General features: G+C 57.1%; 1 protein-coding gene across 4 annotated transcripts in view; it reads right to left on the minus strand.

The window, feature by feature from the left end:
* Positions 1–13,924, minus strand: part of COL23A1 (collagen type XXIII alpha 1 chain) — a 309,980-nt gene that overhangs the window by 16,105 nt on the left and 279,951 nt on the right. For 2 of the 4 annotated variants that reach the window (XM_047731170.1, XM_047731173.1), the window contains 7 exons: positions 9,263–9,289; positions 7,418–7,444; positions 6,058–6,084; positions 1,753–1,869; positions 940–975; positions 602–628; positions 136–162 (listed from right to left, as the gene is read on the minus strand). In XM_047731170.1, coding sequence (XP_047587126.1) covers positions 136–162; positions 602–628; positions 940–975; positions 1,753–1,869; positions 6,058–6,084; positions 7,418–7,444; positions 9,263–9,289 — 288 coding nt within the window. The remainder of the gene's footprint in view (positions 1–135; positions 163–601; positions 629–939; positions 976–1,752; positions 1,870–6,057; positions 6,085–7,417; positions 7,445–9,262; positions 9,290–13,924) is intronic. The other 2 variants (XM_047731171.1, XM_047731172.1) reach the window with 2 other exon arrangements.

Below are 13,924 nucleotides of genomic sequence, written 5' to 3' on the forward strand. Positions count from 1 at the left end.
AAGGAAATTGGACTTGGGTCTGGTGAGGACATCCCTGTGGGCATCACCCGCCTGCCGCCCTGGGGAGCCCCTGCCCATCTCCCTAACCACTTCCCACACCCCCACCAGGAAGCCCTTCCTGGGGGCCCCCCTCACCTTCTTTCCAGGAATGCCAGGCTCACCCTAAGATGGAAGGCAGAGGGGTGCAAGAGAGAGGTCAGAGCCCTGAGAACATGGCCCAGACACCAGGCCACCTGCTCCTCTGGTGGAACTGGCCTTGATGACCCGGGATGGCCCAGAGATCCTGGACCCTCAGACAGGTGCACAGGGATGGTGGGGCTGACAGTCCTGGACTCCGCTCCTGACCAGGGTCCCCTCCCCCATGCTGAATGACCCGGAAAAAGTCACTGCTCTTAAAAGTGGGCATGTGATGCCACAGCCTCTGGGGGGTGTTTCTGAGATGAGGGAGAAAACAAGGAAAGCCCTTCTTCTTCAGGCGGGCCCCAGTCCATCCCCCCCACCAGCAGGCAAAGAAGAAAAGGAACAGCTGACCTGTGGGGGTGGGGGAGGGGATGGGAGCCCATCTCTCCCAGGCCTGGGGAGGGGACAGGGGAGCACTCACCTTGGGCCCTGGGAGTCCCTTCAGGCCCTGGAATAAGAGAGGAGAAAGTATTAAATGGGATACCGGTGGCTGCTTTTGGGCATCATTGTGTAAAGGGCGACGCCAAGTGCCAGATGGCAGGAGGCTGGGCCATGCTGCCCCTTCTAGGCCTGCTGGCCTAGGGCTGCTTCCGTGTCAGATCTCAAGCAGGGCAGTGGCCTGGTGGTGGGCGCCCTCCAAGGGATGCAGAGCTGGAGCCTGGCCCATCGGTTCCCCACTGCTGGCCGTGAGTGGGATGGGGGCTTCTGGCCCCCTGAATGAATGGGGCCCCAGGCTCCCCCAATGCCCTGGATACTGACCATCTCGCCGTCACGTCCAGCCTCTCCTTTGGGACCCTGAGGAGGCAGAAGAGGAGACCCTCTTGATGAAGGGACACAGGGACTCCCCGGTTAACGGAGCCCACTCCCTGCGCTGTGCCCTGGGCTGGGGCTCCAAGCTGTCTCTTGTTTCATGAGCGGGTGTCCTTGTTCCCACTTTGCAGATGAGAACGTTGAGGCTCAGGGAGCTAGGTGCCCAACGGGAATAGGAATGGATGAGCCAACTGAGTAGCTAGCTGCCCCAAGAGGGGACCCTGGTGGCAATCTAGTGGCAGTTTGGTGGAGGGGCTGGCTCTGCGTGGAAGGGGAAGGACAGGCCTAAGTCCCTGCTGGCCTCCAGAGTCTGGGTAGAGCTATAGGAGGACAACTGAGCCTAACTAGTTAGTACTGGAGGGAGGGAAGGAATCGGGGGGAGAGCGAGCCAGAGTGGGTGGGGGGGAATAAAATCTGGGGAGGAAACACCTCCATATGGGTCTCAGGGTCAGGGTTAGGATCGAGACTGAAATTGCAACTAAGGTCAGGTTAGGGTCTCTGGTTGTATTTGGGGTTAGGGTGCAGGGTAAGAGTTGGGTTTGGAGTCAGGTCAGAGTGTAGGGGCCAGAGGTAGGGTCTGGATAATAGCCAGAAATGAGGGTGTGGACCAGGATTTGGGAATGGGTTTGGGGTCAAGGTCTTAAACGGCACCCGGTCTAAGGCTGGAGTGGGGCAGGTGTCTGAGTTGGGGTTAGGGTTAGGCAACGTGGGTTTGGGTCTGGACTGGGGACAGGGGTATTCTACCTCCATGCCCTCTCTTACCGCTGGGCCTTGTGCTCCCCTGGGGCCATCCTTCCCCGTGTCGCCAGGAGGGCCCCGGGCTCCAGGGGGTCCAGGGGGCCCTGGAGGCCCAGCAGCTCCATCTCGCCCTTGGTCTCCCTGGAAGAGATGGGGCCTGGCTTACTGTGAGGGGGAGGGGAGGCGCTCCAGTCTCCAGAGAGTAGCCTCTGCAGACAACTGGCCAGATGCCTTCCCTCCCCTAGCTCTTGCGGGTTTGGGGGTGAGGGGTGGCTCAGAGGAAAGTGTTTGGTTCCTGGGCTTCTCGTGGCTTCTCGGCAGCCACAGGGACAGACAGGTCCCTGTACTTTGGCATAAAAGCTAAGGAATGTGCCATTCTCCCAGCCCTTAGTGCCTGGAGCTCAGCTCTGGTGTTCCGTTGAGATGAGACACACTGGGTACAGGAGCAGAGCATGTGGGCTCCACCAGCCCCATCCCCCAGAAAGGGGTCTGCACGCGTCCTGAAGGGCCTTCCTCGTAGGCCAGCCTCCTTTTTTTTTTTTTTTAAAGATTTTATTTATTTATTTGACAGAGAGAGATCACAAGCAGGCAGAGAGGCAGGCAGAGAGAGAGGAGGAAGCAGGCTCCCTGCCGAGCAGAGAGCCCGATGCGGGGCTTGATCCCAGGACCCTGAGATCATGACCTGAGCCGAAGGCAGCGGCTTAACCCACTGAGCCACCCAGGTGCCCCGGCCAGCCTCCTTTATCCCATGCTGGAGGTGCGTTTCTGGGGCCTTACCCAGAGCGATGAAAACTCCCGCGGATGCTCACAGCTGCTCTAGGGGTAACGGCCCCAAACTAGAATCAACCCAAATGTCCTTCCAGGGGTGAACGGCTAAGGGACGGTTAAGGGACAGCTGTGTCACAGAGCACAGCTCCGCCATACTGACAAGGAACAAGGCATAGCCACGTTGCAACAGCTCTGATGGATCTCGGGGGACGACGCTGAGTGAGAAAAGCCAATCTCAGTGGCTCAGACTCTACGGCTGCAAATACACCCCAGGGTGGACATGGAAAGATCATGAAGATGGAGGACGGATTGGTGGCTGCCGGGGGTGGGGGCAGGGATGGGGCAGGGCAGGAGGGGACTGAAGAAGCACAGGGGATCTTCCTGTGGTGGTTATCTGAGTCTACTGAGTGTGATGACGTCGCCCACACTTTTCAACGCACCCTGATGGGCAAGATGGCTGAGCTCCCCATGAGGCAGGTGGATTCTATCAATTATCTGGTTGTGAGACTACACTGCACAGGGAGGCAAGATGTCACCATCAGGGAGCGTGGAGGACAGGTGCATGGGGTACCACCTCTTACAACTAATTGTGAACCGACAGTCATCTTGCGATACAAAGTTGAAAAAAAAAAAAAAAAAAAGGAGAGCAACAAAGGGCCACAAAGTCTCAGTCATGCAGCATCCCACCCCCAACTCAAGGACCTGATGTTAGTACGGGGTCAGACCTCAGGCAGCCAGAGCCCTCACCTCGTGGCCCCCAGCTGCAAGGAAAGGGGGGCCACGGTGCCACCGGCATTTCCTGATGCCCCTGTGGCACGGGGCAAGGTCATGGGGCACACCTGGCTCATAGTGACAGCAGTCCCCAAACTTCCCGTAGCTGAGAAATGAAGAAGCCTCTTGCGGAGGTAACCCTCCTCCGACCCCGTGCACCCTGCACTGATCTCCCTGGAAGCTGGCTCCCCCCAACCCTTGCGACCACCCAGCCATGGCACTGTATCGACCCATTTTACAGGTAGAGCAGTCAGGAACAGAGAGGGTAATCATTTCTCCAGGGTTGCACAGCTAGGAATGGCAGCAGCTCCTCAGGGCCACTGAGGAAAGCAATGCCTTTTGGACGCATTCTGAATCCCTGGCTCCCGTAATGTGAAGGTTCCCCTCTCTTGCCAACTGGACCCCAGACACAGTTCATTGGTTTTCCCCAATTAAAAAATAGACCGAGGCTCAGTGTCCACCAATCAGGGTCCCGACCCGGAGGCCAGGACTCCAGTCTGACATACAGCAAGCTGACAGTGGGGTTAGCTTGCCCAGGTGCAGGTGGGGACGGCAGTGGGTGATTCCTGCTCCATTTGCTGCTGTGTCAGGAAGAACTGGAAGATACCCTAGTTCCCACTCCCTCCACAGCCCAGGGGCCCCACAATGGGTACCACTGGCCTGGACTCTACTTATTGGGGAGGTAAATGGGTTTCGACAGGTGAGCAGGTCCCAGCAGATGTTGGTAGGCGCTGGCCTTGAGTTACTTGGGACACAAGGCTGGCCAGCTGCCTTGCCTGCGTGCTGGGATCGGGCTGGCTGAGGTCTAACCATGGAAACGCAGGGGTGAGTCAAGGGAGCATGCAAACCAGCAGGCCCGGACACGCCACTGGGCCAGGCTACCTTGAAGACGCGGCGACTGTACCCGTGATGGTCTCTACTTATAAAGCCTGGATTGAGCCGTGGAAAAACCATCTAGCCAGCAAACAGGTTGTGTGGTCAGGAAGGCAGAAAGGGTGACTTAGGAAGGGACAAAGCTGTTTCGGGGGGGCAAAGCCACTCAACCCAGCCCAGCGACCGGGAAAGGAGGACTATTCTCCAAAGATGGCCGATATGCTCGTCCCCATCCCACAGGACCCTTGCAGTGCCCTCCGTTGCCCCACCAAGAGAGAAGGTCTGCTCCTCTTTCTCCATGTTGACTCTGGGCGGGCCCCGTGGCTGATGGGACAGACAGGATGTCATGGAAGTGAGGCGTGCCAGGCTCTTAACTGTCCTCCTGGAATGCTAGTCTTGGGACGCCCCTCTGGGAAGCCCACTGCCACACTGGGAGAAGACTTGAAGCGCATACCTCCCCACTGGGCTCCCAGCCAACAGCTGCATCCATCAAGGCCATGGGAGGGTGCCACTGTCTTGGACTGGCTTTGATGAGAGATCTGCTCCCCTCCACCCCCGCCCACAACCAGGGCCGTTGTTGTTTTAAGCCATGGAACTTTCAAGGGTGGAGGCTGATTTGGAGGTGGCTGGAAACTTGGGACAACGAGAGGATACCCATGAAGGGTGGAGGGAGGGCTTTGGGAAAGATCTCTCATGACTCCCGTGCTAGGGGAGCTCATCAACTGAGGAGTGGGCACGCCCTTTCCAGAAGATCAGTGTTTGTATACCCACCAGAAAGCAAGCAAAAGGCTTTTTCTCAGTGGTCACCAAATTCAACGTGGGTACCCTGGATTTGACTTCAGCTTTTGGGGACCCCATGGTTGCCCTCCAACCAAAGGCCCAGCACAGAAGAGCTCTGTCCTGGGGCCTCAGCCTGGCCAGCCCAGGGCTCTCGGCTCCTGCTCACGACCACCTGTTATATGGGCCCTTCTGGTCTGGTGGCATAAACTGGGCTTGGGCCTGTGGGGCCGCAGAACTGGGACTGGGACCGGGACCAGGATCAGGACCAGGCCCACACTTAGCCCTCTAGCTGTCTCCCCTTCCCGTCCCCCATCCACAGTGCCCGCCCCTCACTCCTGCTCCATCCCTGCCTCCAGTGCTTACAGATGCTGGCTGTGGGGGTACTTGCTCACTGGCTACAATTTCCACCCCATAACCTTTTTAGGGAGCAGCCCCCTCTAGTACAGATGGGCCTCCACTCCAGTTGTGGCAGGAATGGAGGGGGCATGCTCTTAGGGCCCCTGATGTGACCCTCTGCCCAGATCTGCTTTGTGGGGCCCATCCGACCTGGGCTCCCCACTCTGCTTCACTGAAGAGACCCCAGGTTTGGCACAAGGTACTTCTGGGTCCCTTGGGCCCTGGGGGCACCGAAGGCCAGGGGATCTACTGTCCCTGGGCTGGGTGCTGGGTGCCCACCTTTATGACTGTCATGAACCTTTCCTATAGCAGCTTGGATAAGGGGCTGTCAATCCCGCCCACCACAGGTGGAGAAACTGAGTCACAGAGGGGAAAGGGAGTCACTCAAGGTTACTTGGCTGGTAAGTGGCAGAGCTCAGCTGCTGACCCATAACCTTCCCTCTTCCTGAGGTGCCAGCCATCCTCAAGAAGGTCAGTCTCGGGTCTGGGGGCAGCGCTAGCCCCACTGTCCCTATCCTGCCCCCCATCCACGGTAACAAATATGACTGTGAGGAAGCCCTGGATTTTCCAGCCCATGGCCATTTAAATGAAACCCCACAGAAGGACAGATGGTGGGCAGTGGGCAGAGACTGTGGGCCCATGCGGTAAGGGGCAGGGACCCAAAAGAGACGCTAGATACACCTTATTATATGGTACGTGAACTGTGTGGGGTGGGTGAGGGGGTCTTGCGCCAGCTCTTACCCGAGGGCCAAGGTCTCCTGGTGCGCCCTAAGGACAAAGAGCAGGAAGACGGGTCACTGCTACTATTTTTACCTTATCACACGTATATAAGCATTTACTCTGTGCTCCCTGCTTTAGCCACTTAGTCTCACCCAAGTCTAACGAACATATCACGAGAGTTCTATTTCTAATCTCCATTTTCAATGAGGAAACCGAAACACAGAGAGGCGAAGTAGCCAGCCTGAAGTCTCACAGCCAGCGCACACACAGGGCTTGGAACCAGGCGCTGTGTTGCCTGTGGCCAGCCCCTAGTCATGGCAGAGCAGAGATGAGCTGCTCCCCATGCCCTGCGTCCTCGTGGAATCCTGGAACCTCGCACAGCAAAGAATGGTAATTACTTGACCGTCTAAAGTCACCAAGCTCTGGGGCTGGATGTCACGAAGGGACGGGTGCCAAGATGCCAGTCTCTTCTCTCTGGGTTCAAAGCCTCTGCTTTGTTCAACCGGAGACAGCAGGAAGGAAATCACTTCTCTGTTAGGTTGCTTTAACGACAGATAGGGAAACTGAGGCCCACGGAGCTGGCCAACCAATCGAAAGCCATGAGGTTGGTGGGGGAGCCCTAAGGCAACCCAGAGGCTCTGAGCCTAGGATCCTGTGCCTGGCACAGCTCTGAGGGTGGCCGGGGACGCTGGCTGGCCTTACTTACCTCGGAGGGCACATCACAGTGGGCGGCTGGAGTGGACGTGGCCCAGATGTGGATCCTAGAAGGGTCCTACCACATGGGCATCTGCTCTGGCCCCTCCCTGCTCTGATCCTGCCGTGGGACACATGGGTGGCCCCTCCCGCCCCCTCCCTTTCATGGCACTTGGAGGCTCCAGCCCTCCAGGGGTCTGCCGTGACATTTCGTGCCAAATGCCAGGGAAGCTTTTCTCACGGGGGGTGCTGTAAGGACCACAGGGGCAGCTCCCCACATCTGTCTGCCTTGGGGGGGGGCCCACACACTCCTCACAAAGAATACCATCTACAATGACTGTTCAAACCCCCGCCCCCCAGGCTTTCCTGGCTCCGGCCCCTCCCCCCTCTCTTCCATGATTTTTTGCTTCGGAAACTCCTCATTTTGCGAAGACCTTGCTTTGAGTTTTGTCATTCTCTGGTGTGGAGGGGACTCCAATGTCACCCCCTGGGCACTCGGGATCGTTAAATATAAGCCGTGTAGCCATTAGGAGGCAGGCACTCTTAGCCCCACCTTCCAGATGGGGAAACTGAGGTTCCAGGAGGGGATGTGACCTGCCCGGGGCCACACTCCAGAGCTGGGGTTTGGAGGCAGGTTTCTGGCATCCTTCATCATATCCACATCTAGACAGCTGCAGGCATCACTTACCTTTTCCCCTTTGGGGCCTGGAAGTCCCTGCAGAAAAAAAGGTAAAGAAAAACAGGCCTGAGAGGGGAGGACTGGGCTGGGTTCCCTAAGGCTTTGAGCAGAGCCATGGGGAGCTGGGTGGGGAAACACATGTCTGTCTGCTTTTAATGACAGCTGCCCTTGCTGGGCCCAGGACAGTTCCACACCCCGCTCCTCTGCGTGAGGGGCGCCAGGGGACTTGAGGGTGGCTGGGACCTCTCAGCTGAGGTAGGAACACATGTGCTGTCACTCCCCCCACAGAGCAGAGCCCTCCAAGCTCAGCCCCTCCTGTGCCTGATGGCCGCTGCCCCTAACTTCCCATTATCCCTTCAGTTCCATAATGGGTTTGCTGGTTCATTCACCTAATGACTTGTCCACATAAGAGGTCAGTTCATTTCTCCATTCTCTGATATGGCACACATCGTCTGGCAGCTCCTCAGTCACTTACTATTTCACTCATTCCTTCACTCTCTTGTCCGCTCAACCATCATGCATTTGTCCACCTGCTAACTCAGTTAGTCTCCCATGCGTCCAACCATTATACAATCATTGATTTATAACCTCGTCTATCTTTCTACCCAACCATCCTTCCTTCCTTCCGTCTACCCACCCATACACCCATTCATCAACCCATTCATCTATCTATCCATTTGTCCTTTTATCCAACCATTTATCCATTTTTTTCATCCACCCATCCATCCATCAATCCATTCATACATCCTTCCTTGCATCCACCCACCATTCATCTGTCTGTTCTTCCATGCAACTATTCATCAATCCATTTGTCCATCCATCCATCCATCCATCCATCCATCCATCGTACCATCCATCTACCCAGCCATTCTTCCATCAGTCCATTCATGCATCCTTCCTTCCATCTACCCACTCCATCCATCTTTTCATCAACTCTTTCATCTATCCATCCATCCGTCTGTCCTTCCATCTAGCTACTCATTATCCATTTGTTTGTCCATCTATCCAGCCAAAGATAGTCCATCTATCCATCTGTCTATCCATTTATATACATCCTACCTTCTTTCCATCCATCCATCCTACCATCCATCCTTCCATCAATCCATTCATACATCCTTCCTTCCTTCTACTCACTTATGCATTTGTTCATTGACTCTTTCATCTATCCATCCATCTGTCTGTCCTTCCATCCAGCTATTCATTATCCATTTGTTCACCCATCTACCCAGCTAGTCATCCATCCATCCATCCTCACTCCCTTCCATACATCTATCCCTCCATCCATCAATCCATTCATCTGTCTATCCACCCATACATCCACCCACCCACCTGCCTATCCATTCACATGCGATTATTTATTTAATTATGCTGTCTCCCTGAGCAGCGTGTTCATTCTGCAGAAGATGCCTGTGGACCATAGGCTCCTGGCCCAGGTGTTGAGAACTCATCAGCCCAATGTCTACCATTGGGAAGTCTTGAGACTGGGGGGTGGGGGAAATGCTCTGTGCCTGGGGCTTGCTAGGAGGGGCTTGTATGTTTTGAAGGCTGACTCGATGTCAAAGTGCAATTTACACTTCTCCACATCCCCAGCCTGCAGGGCTGGTTCAAGTGAGGAGGGTCAATGGACCCATTTGACAGAGCCTCAGGCTTGTGAGGTGAAGGGCCTCCCCAAGTGTGCACAGTCAGCGGGTAGTGGAGCCGGATTTGAACTCCAGTCTGATGCCCAAATGACTTCTCTCTGTGCTGAGCCAGGATCCCGGTGGCCCCTTCCCTCTGGCACCCTCCCCGCATCACTTCCAGCCCCACAAGTGGCCCAGTCCCAGGACCACCTAGAATTTCCCTGTAATCACTTACGGGCTTGCCATCCAGACCCAGCGGCCCCTGGAAATGAGAGAGACAGAGAGAGAGGTTACACACCAGATAGGCATTTCCTGTGTGTTTTATGACCCAGAAGCACTACTGGGTATCAAAGACCAAAACCTGACGTGAGCCCATGGTCTGAGTACATTTCATGCGAGGGCATCTGGGTGTTTGCTGTCCAGAATCCCCTCCTCCAATGACAGAGCCCTTCTTCTTCTCCAGGACCACCCCCATCTGCACATATGGGGCTTGGGAGTACGGTCACATTCCCTCAACCAGGGTGAGGGGTTCAGGGATGAGTGCCATGTCTGGGACTTTGGATGGTGACCCTGTAGGGGAAAGAGGGCTCTTTTCTCTGATGGGACTAAGGTGGAGCTCCTGGGGGCACCATGTGGCTTGAGGAAGAGCCAACAGAGAGGAAGCCAGAGCGGAGAGACAGAGAGCAGAAAAGGTCTGCTGCTGAAACCCCCCACCCTGCACACTTTGTTGTCCGCAGCTTTTCTTTAATCCAGTTCGAACTGAGTTCACTCACATGTAAGTCAGCAGGGACTGAACGCAAAATGCATGTGTTGAAACTTAACCCCTGGTGTGATGGCGTTAGGAGGGGGGGCTTTTGGGAGCCTCATGAATGGGGCGTCAGCCTATTTAGAAGAGAGGTTCCAGAGAGCTGCTGGCCTCTGGGTCCACCATGTGAGCACACAGGGAGGAGGCAGCCACCTGCAGCCCGGAAGAGGGCCTCCCACCAGAACCCCGACCGCACCGGCATCCTGACCTCACACCTCCAGCCTCCGAGACTGCGAGAAGTCGATTTCTGTGGTTTCTAGACCACCCAGTCCGTGGCCCTTTGTTAGAGCAGCCCAAACAGGCTAAGACAGGCCTGAAGAGTCCTCAAGGCTCTTTTAATTCCCTGCACTGCTGTGGCCTTAGCAGGCCAAAGTCAAGGTCAAGAGAAGCCAAATCTCCCAAGGCTGGGTCCCAAGGGCTGGCACATCGCAGAGGCTCTGGGGGCTCCGTGGTGTCTGCAGGGGGTCAGGGACGGCTGCCAAGCAGCCCCCACGGGCGCCCTCCGCCTGTCCAGCCGCTGCCCGCTCAGAAAGCCCCGCTGAGCTCCCCCACCAGGTGGAAGTATAGAAGAATCCGAGGGCAGTGCCACCAACTGGGTCTGACCAGTCTCTGCCAACCCCTGTCCTCCACCCTGCGTGGCCTCCTCGTCCCACAGATGCTGCAAATGTTCTAGGCAGCTCCACTCTCCTGAGCCTGCACATGCACCGCCTGCCCGCCGGGCACACCCCTCACCCCCTTGTGTGCCGTCTTTTGTTCAGTCACCTCCTCTTTCACGATGCCCTTGGGGCTCCTTCACTTCTCAGAAGTCAGGCCATCTGTCCCTGCACCCGGCCCATTTTCTAAGGGTCGCACATTACACCGTGCGGTCTACGCAAGTCTACCAGCGGATCCAGGAAAAAGGTCTGATCCCCGTGTCACCAGTGCTTGGATGAGGCCTGGCACAGAGCACGTGCCTCTCAGTGTGTGTTGAGTCAAAGCAAGGAAAGGTAGTGAGAAAGAAGAAGCGTGAGTAGATATGTACAGTATAAGGTGGAAAGTCCGGGGAAGGACAAAGGGTTTTGGCAGTTCTGAGCAGGGGGCAGCCTGCCAGGCTCTGGGGGGTATTGGGAAAGATTAGGGAGTTCTGGCCTGAGAAAGTAACAATTGGGGCTTTAGGGAGGGCACCGTGGGCAGAAAGCACAGCCCAGAGGCACAGGGCCTGTGAGCAGCAGAGAGGAGTTCTGTCTCAGCATCAACCTCCCTCCCATCCTGGTCTCTCTCACGTGTCCCTGCCCTGCGGAGGCTGCACTCCCATGCCCAGCACTGGCGTCCTCATGGCCCAGCCCAGCCTCTGCCTTGGGGCTGTCCTGTGTCCCTGGTCTTCCCAAGCTCTCTGCTTCTTACCCATATTCATGCCTTCACCTGAGCTGTTCCCTCTGTTTTCAAGGCCCTGCCCTGGCTCCTCTACCTGGGAGACACTCTCTGCTTCCTGGAAGCCAGTCTCTCCTCCCTCAGGTCTGCACATGGCCTGGGGCCCAACAGCGAACAGTCAGTTTCCGTGGCTGCACAGTCAGACCTCCCTGAACTGGGCCAGCTACGTCCCCAGATGCCCTAAGAGGGGCTTTTCCTCACACCAGGGCCTTGCTCCAGGCAGGAAGCCAGGGCAGTTCTGAAAATTTGTCCCTTAAGTGGCCCTGGCCACCAGCCTCAAGGTCGGCTGAGGGTCTGGACTTCGAGGCCATGTCCTGGGGGCAGAAGGAATCCCAGGAGATGGGGTGGGGTCTAGGATCTGAGGGATCCTGGTCAGGAGGGTTCCCAGGCTGAGGCTCACCAGGGACTGCCCTCGCTGGCCCACCTCCTGCTGGCTCCCAGCTGGCCTGACCCCTGGATCCATGGGCCTGAGACCTCCCTCTTAGTCTGCTAAAATTGGACCCCGTGCTCAGGCCCTGCTAGGCCTCACCCAGGCCCAGAACACACAAGGGGCCCAGTCCCACCCTGAGTCTCACCTGGGGGCTCCTCATGGACCCCATACTAAGTCTGAATCACCACAGCAAGCCTGTAAGGCAGGTGTTATCATCCCTGTCTTCCAGGAGGGAACTGAGGCCCAGAGAGGGAAAGGTCTCGCCCCAGGTGACCCAGCCAGAACAGGCCAGGGCTGGAGTCCAGAAAGGCACTTCCACTCTCTGTCCTCCAGGCGCCGATATCCCCCAGCCATGCTCCCTCATCTGCCCAAATCCCTCATGCAGACAGATGAAAAAAGAGAGGAACCTTAGAGCTAAGTTAATCTCCTTCCTCTTCCCGTGCCATGCCGTCCTGGGAGGGAGGACACATGGGCCTCGTAGCTAAGTCACTGGCAGCAAGGGCCCCTCACAGGCCCTGGGACCCAGTGCAGGGCTGGTCTGAGGGAGGTGGGCAACCCTCTCCTTGGGGCCCACCGAGGAGGAGACTCTCCGGGGCCACACCCTTCCCGGCCTCCACCCTCACTGCCCGCCCTGGGAAGCAGGCCCCACAGCCCCATCCTGCAGATGAAGAAGCTGAGGCATCGGGACCGTCCAAGGGCTGAAACAGGCCCTCCTCTCCAGGCAGTTCTCCCTCTCCCACAGCACAGGGCAGCACCCTTGACAGGTGGCCCCTAGATCCCAGGGAACCTAGGACGGAGGCTCGCAGGCCTTGCCTTCCTTCTGGGATTCCTGGGATGTCTGTCTCCCCAACTGAACATCCCCTCTTTGGGCAGAGCTCTCTGGACCCTCTGTCACCCTAGGGCTCTACCAAAGAGAGTGCTGGGTCAGACAGATGTGCTTGCTGTGTGACCCCAGGAGAGCCACTCAACCTCTCTGAGCCTCAGCATCCCCTCATTACCTGTTCTCCCCAGCAGGGCTGTTCCTGCCCTGGGTTTGCCCCAGCTTTCCCCTAAACTCTGCCACACCGTGGCCTCCTGGCAGCCCCTGGGATTTGGAGAGAGCTGCTCCAGAGGTCTCAGGGGGTATATCTGGGGCCTCTGGAGGCCCACGGACTTCCACCCACCACACTGTTTCCTGGCCCCAAGCTGTGCTTTCCCAGTTCCTCCACTGCAGACAGTCCTGCTTCCACCTGGAGAACTCCTACTCGTTCCTCAAAGCCCAGCTCAAATGGCCCTTCTGGGAGCCTCCAAGAGGAGCAGCAACTTCCTCTGAGGCTGTCTACCACAGAGTTGGGTCCCCATCCTGGAAGAGAGCCCTGGGGCTGAGCTCCAGGAGACATGCCAGGTGGTCAGAGGAGGCTGGCTCTGGATTCAGACACACCTGAGACCAAATCCAGCCTTGCCCACATGCCAGCTGGTGACCTGGACCTCCTCACTTGTGACAAGGAGATGCAGGCCTCCCTTTGTCACTGGCCTGTGTGTGTGTGCGTGCTCACGCACGTGCTATGTGCACTCAGTAGAACACATGAACCATGCAGAAGGAGACAGAACAAAGCAAACCTCCTTCACCCCTCCCCAGCTCCTTTCCCAGGGGGGCGGCACAGGCACCACTGTCTGCATGACCCCTCCACCCACCCACCCCCATCCAGGAAGCAGTCTGTGTCTGGAGAAGCACATATGTGGAGCCACTGCCTTTCTTATTTTTAAAGCCCTCTACGGGCTGCAGAGTGAACATCTGTGGGTCCATCTGGTTTCAGGATGCCAAGGACTCTGGTCCCTGGCCCCACAAGGTATGTCCTAGCCTCCGTGCCACATTCCAGGAAAGGCTTACGAAACACACTGAGACCTGAGCATCATCCCCGTGGCCCTTCCCTAACACCTGTAGTCTCTCCCATGCAATTCCCGGGAGAACTTTCTAGAATGTAGATCTGCTGTCCTGTTGCAGCCTCTCTGGGGCAGCCTCACTCCTGCAGGAAGATGTCCCAACCTCCTGGTCTGGTGCCCAAAGCCCGCCTGCCCCTTGCTGGGCACAGAGCATGTGTCCTGGTTCAGCCCTTCCTGGGGCTGGGCCTGTCTCTGGTCCATCAACGCTGGGTCCCCAGGCCCCATTCCAGGATGTCTACTGTGTGGACAGAGAGCACACAGGGCTGTGGTACCTGTTTTTTCTAGAAGCGTCTGCTGCAGGAGGGAGCCCGAGATGTTTCTTTGGCTTG

Source organism: Lutra lutra, chromosome 5 (assembly GCF_902655055.1).
Source record: "Lutra lutra chromosome 5, mLutLut1.2, whole genome shotgun sequence".
NCBI lineage: Eukaryota > Metazoa > Chordata > Mammalia > Carnivora > Mustelidae > Lutra > Lutra lutra.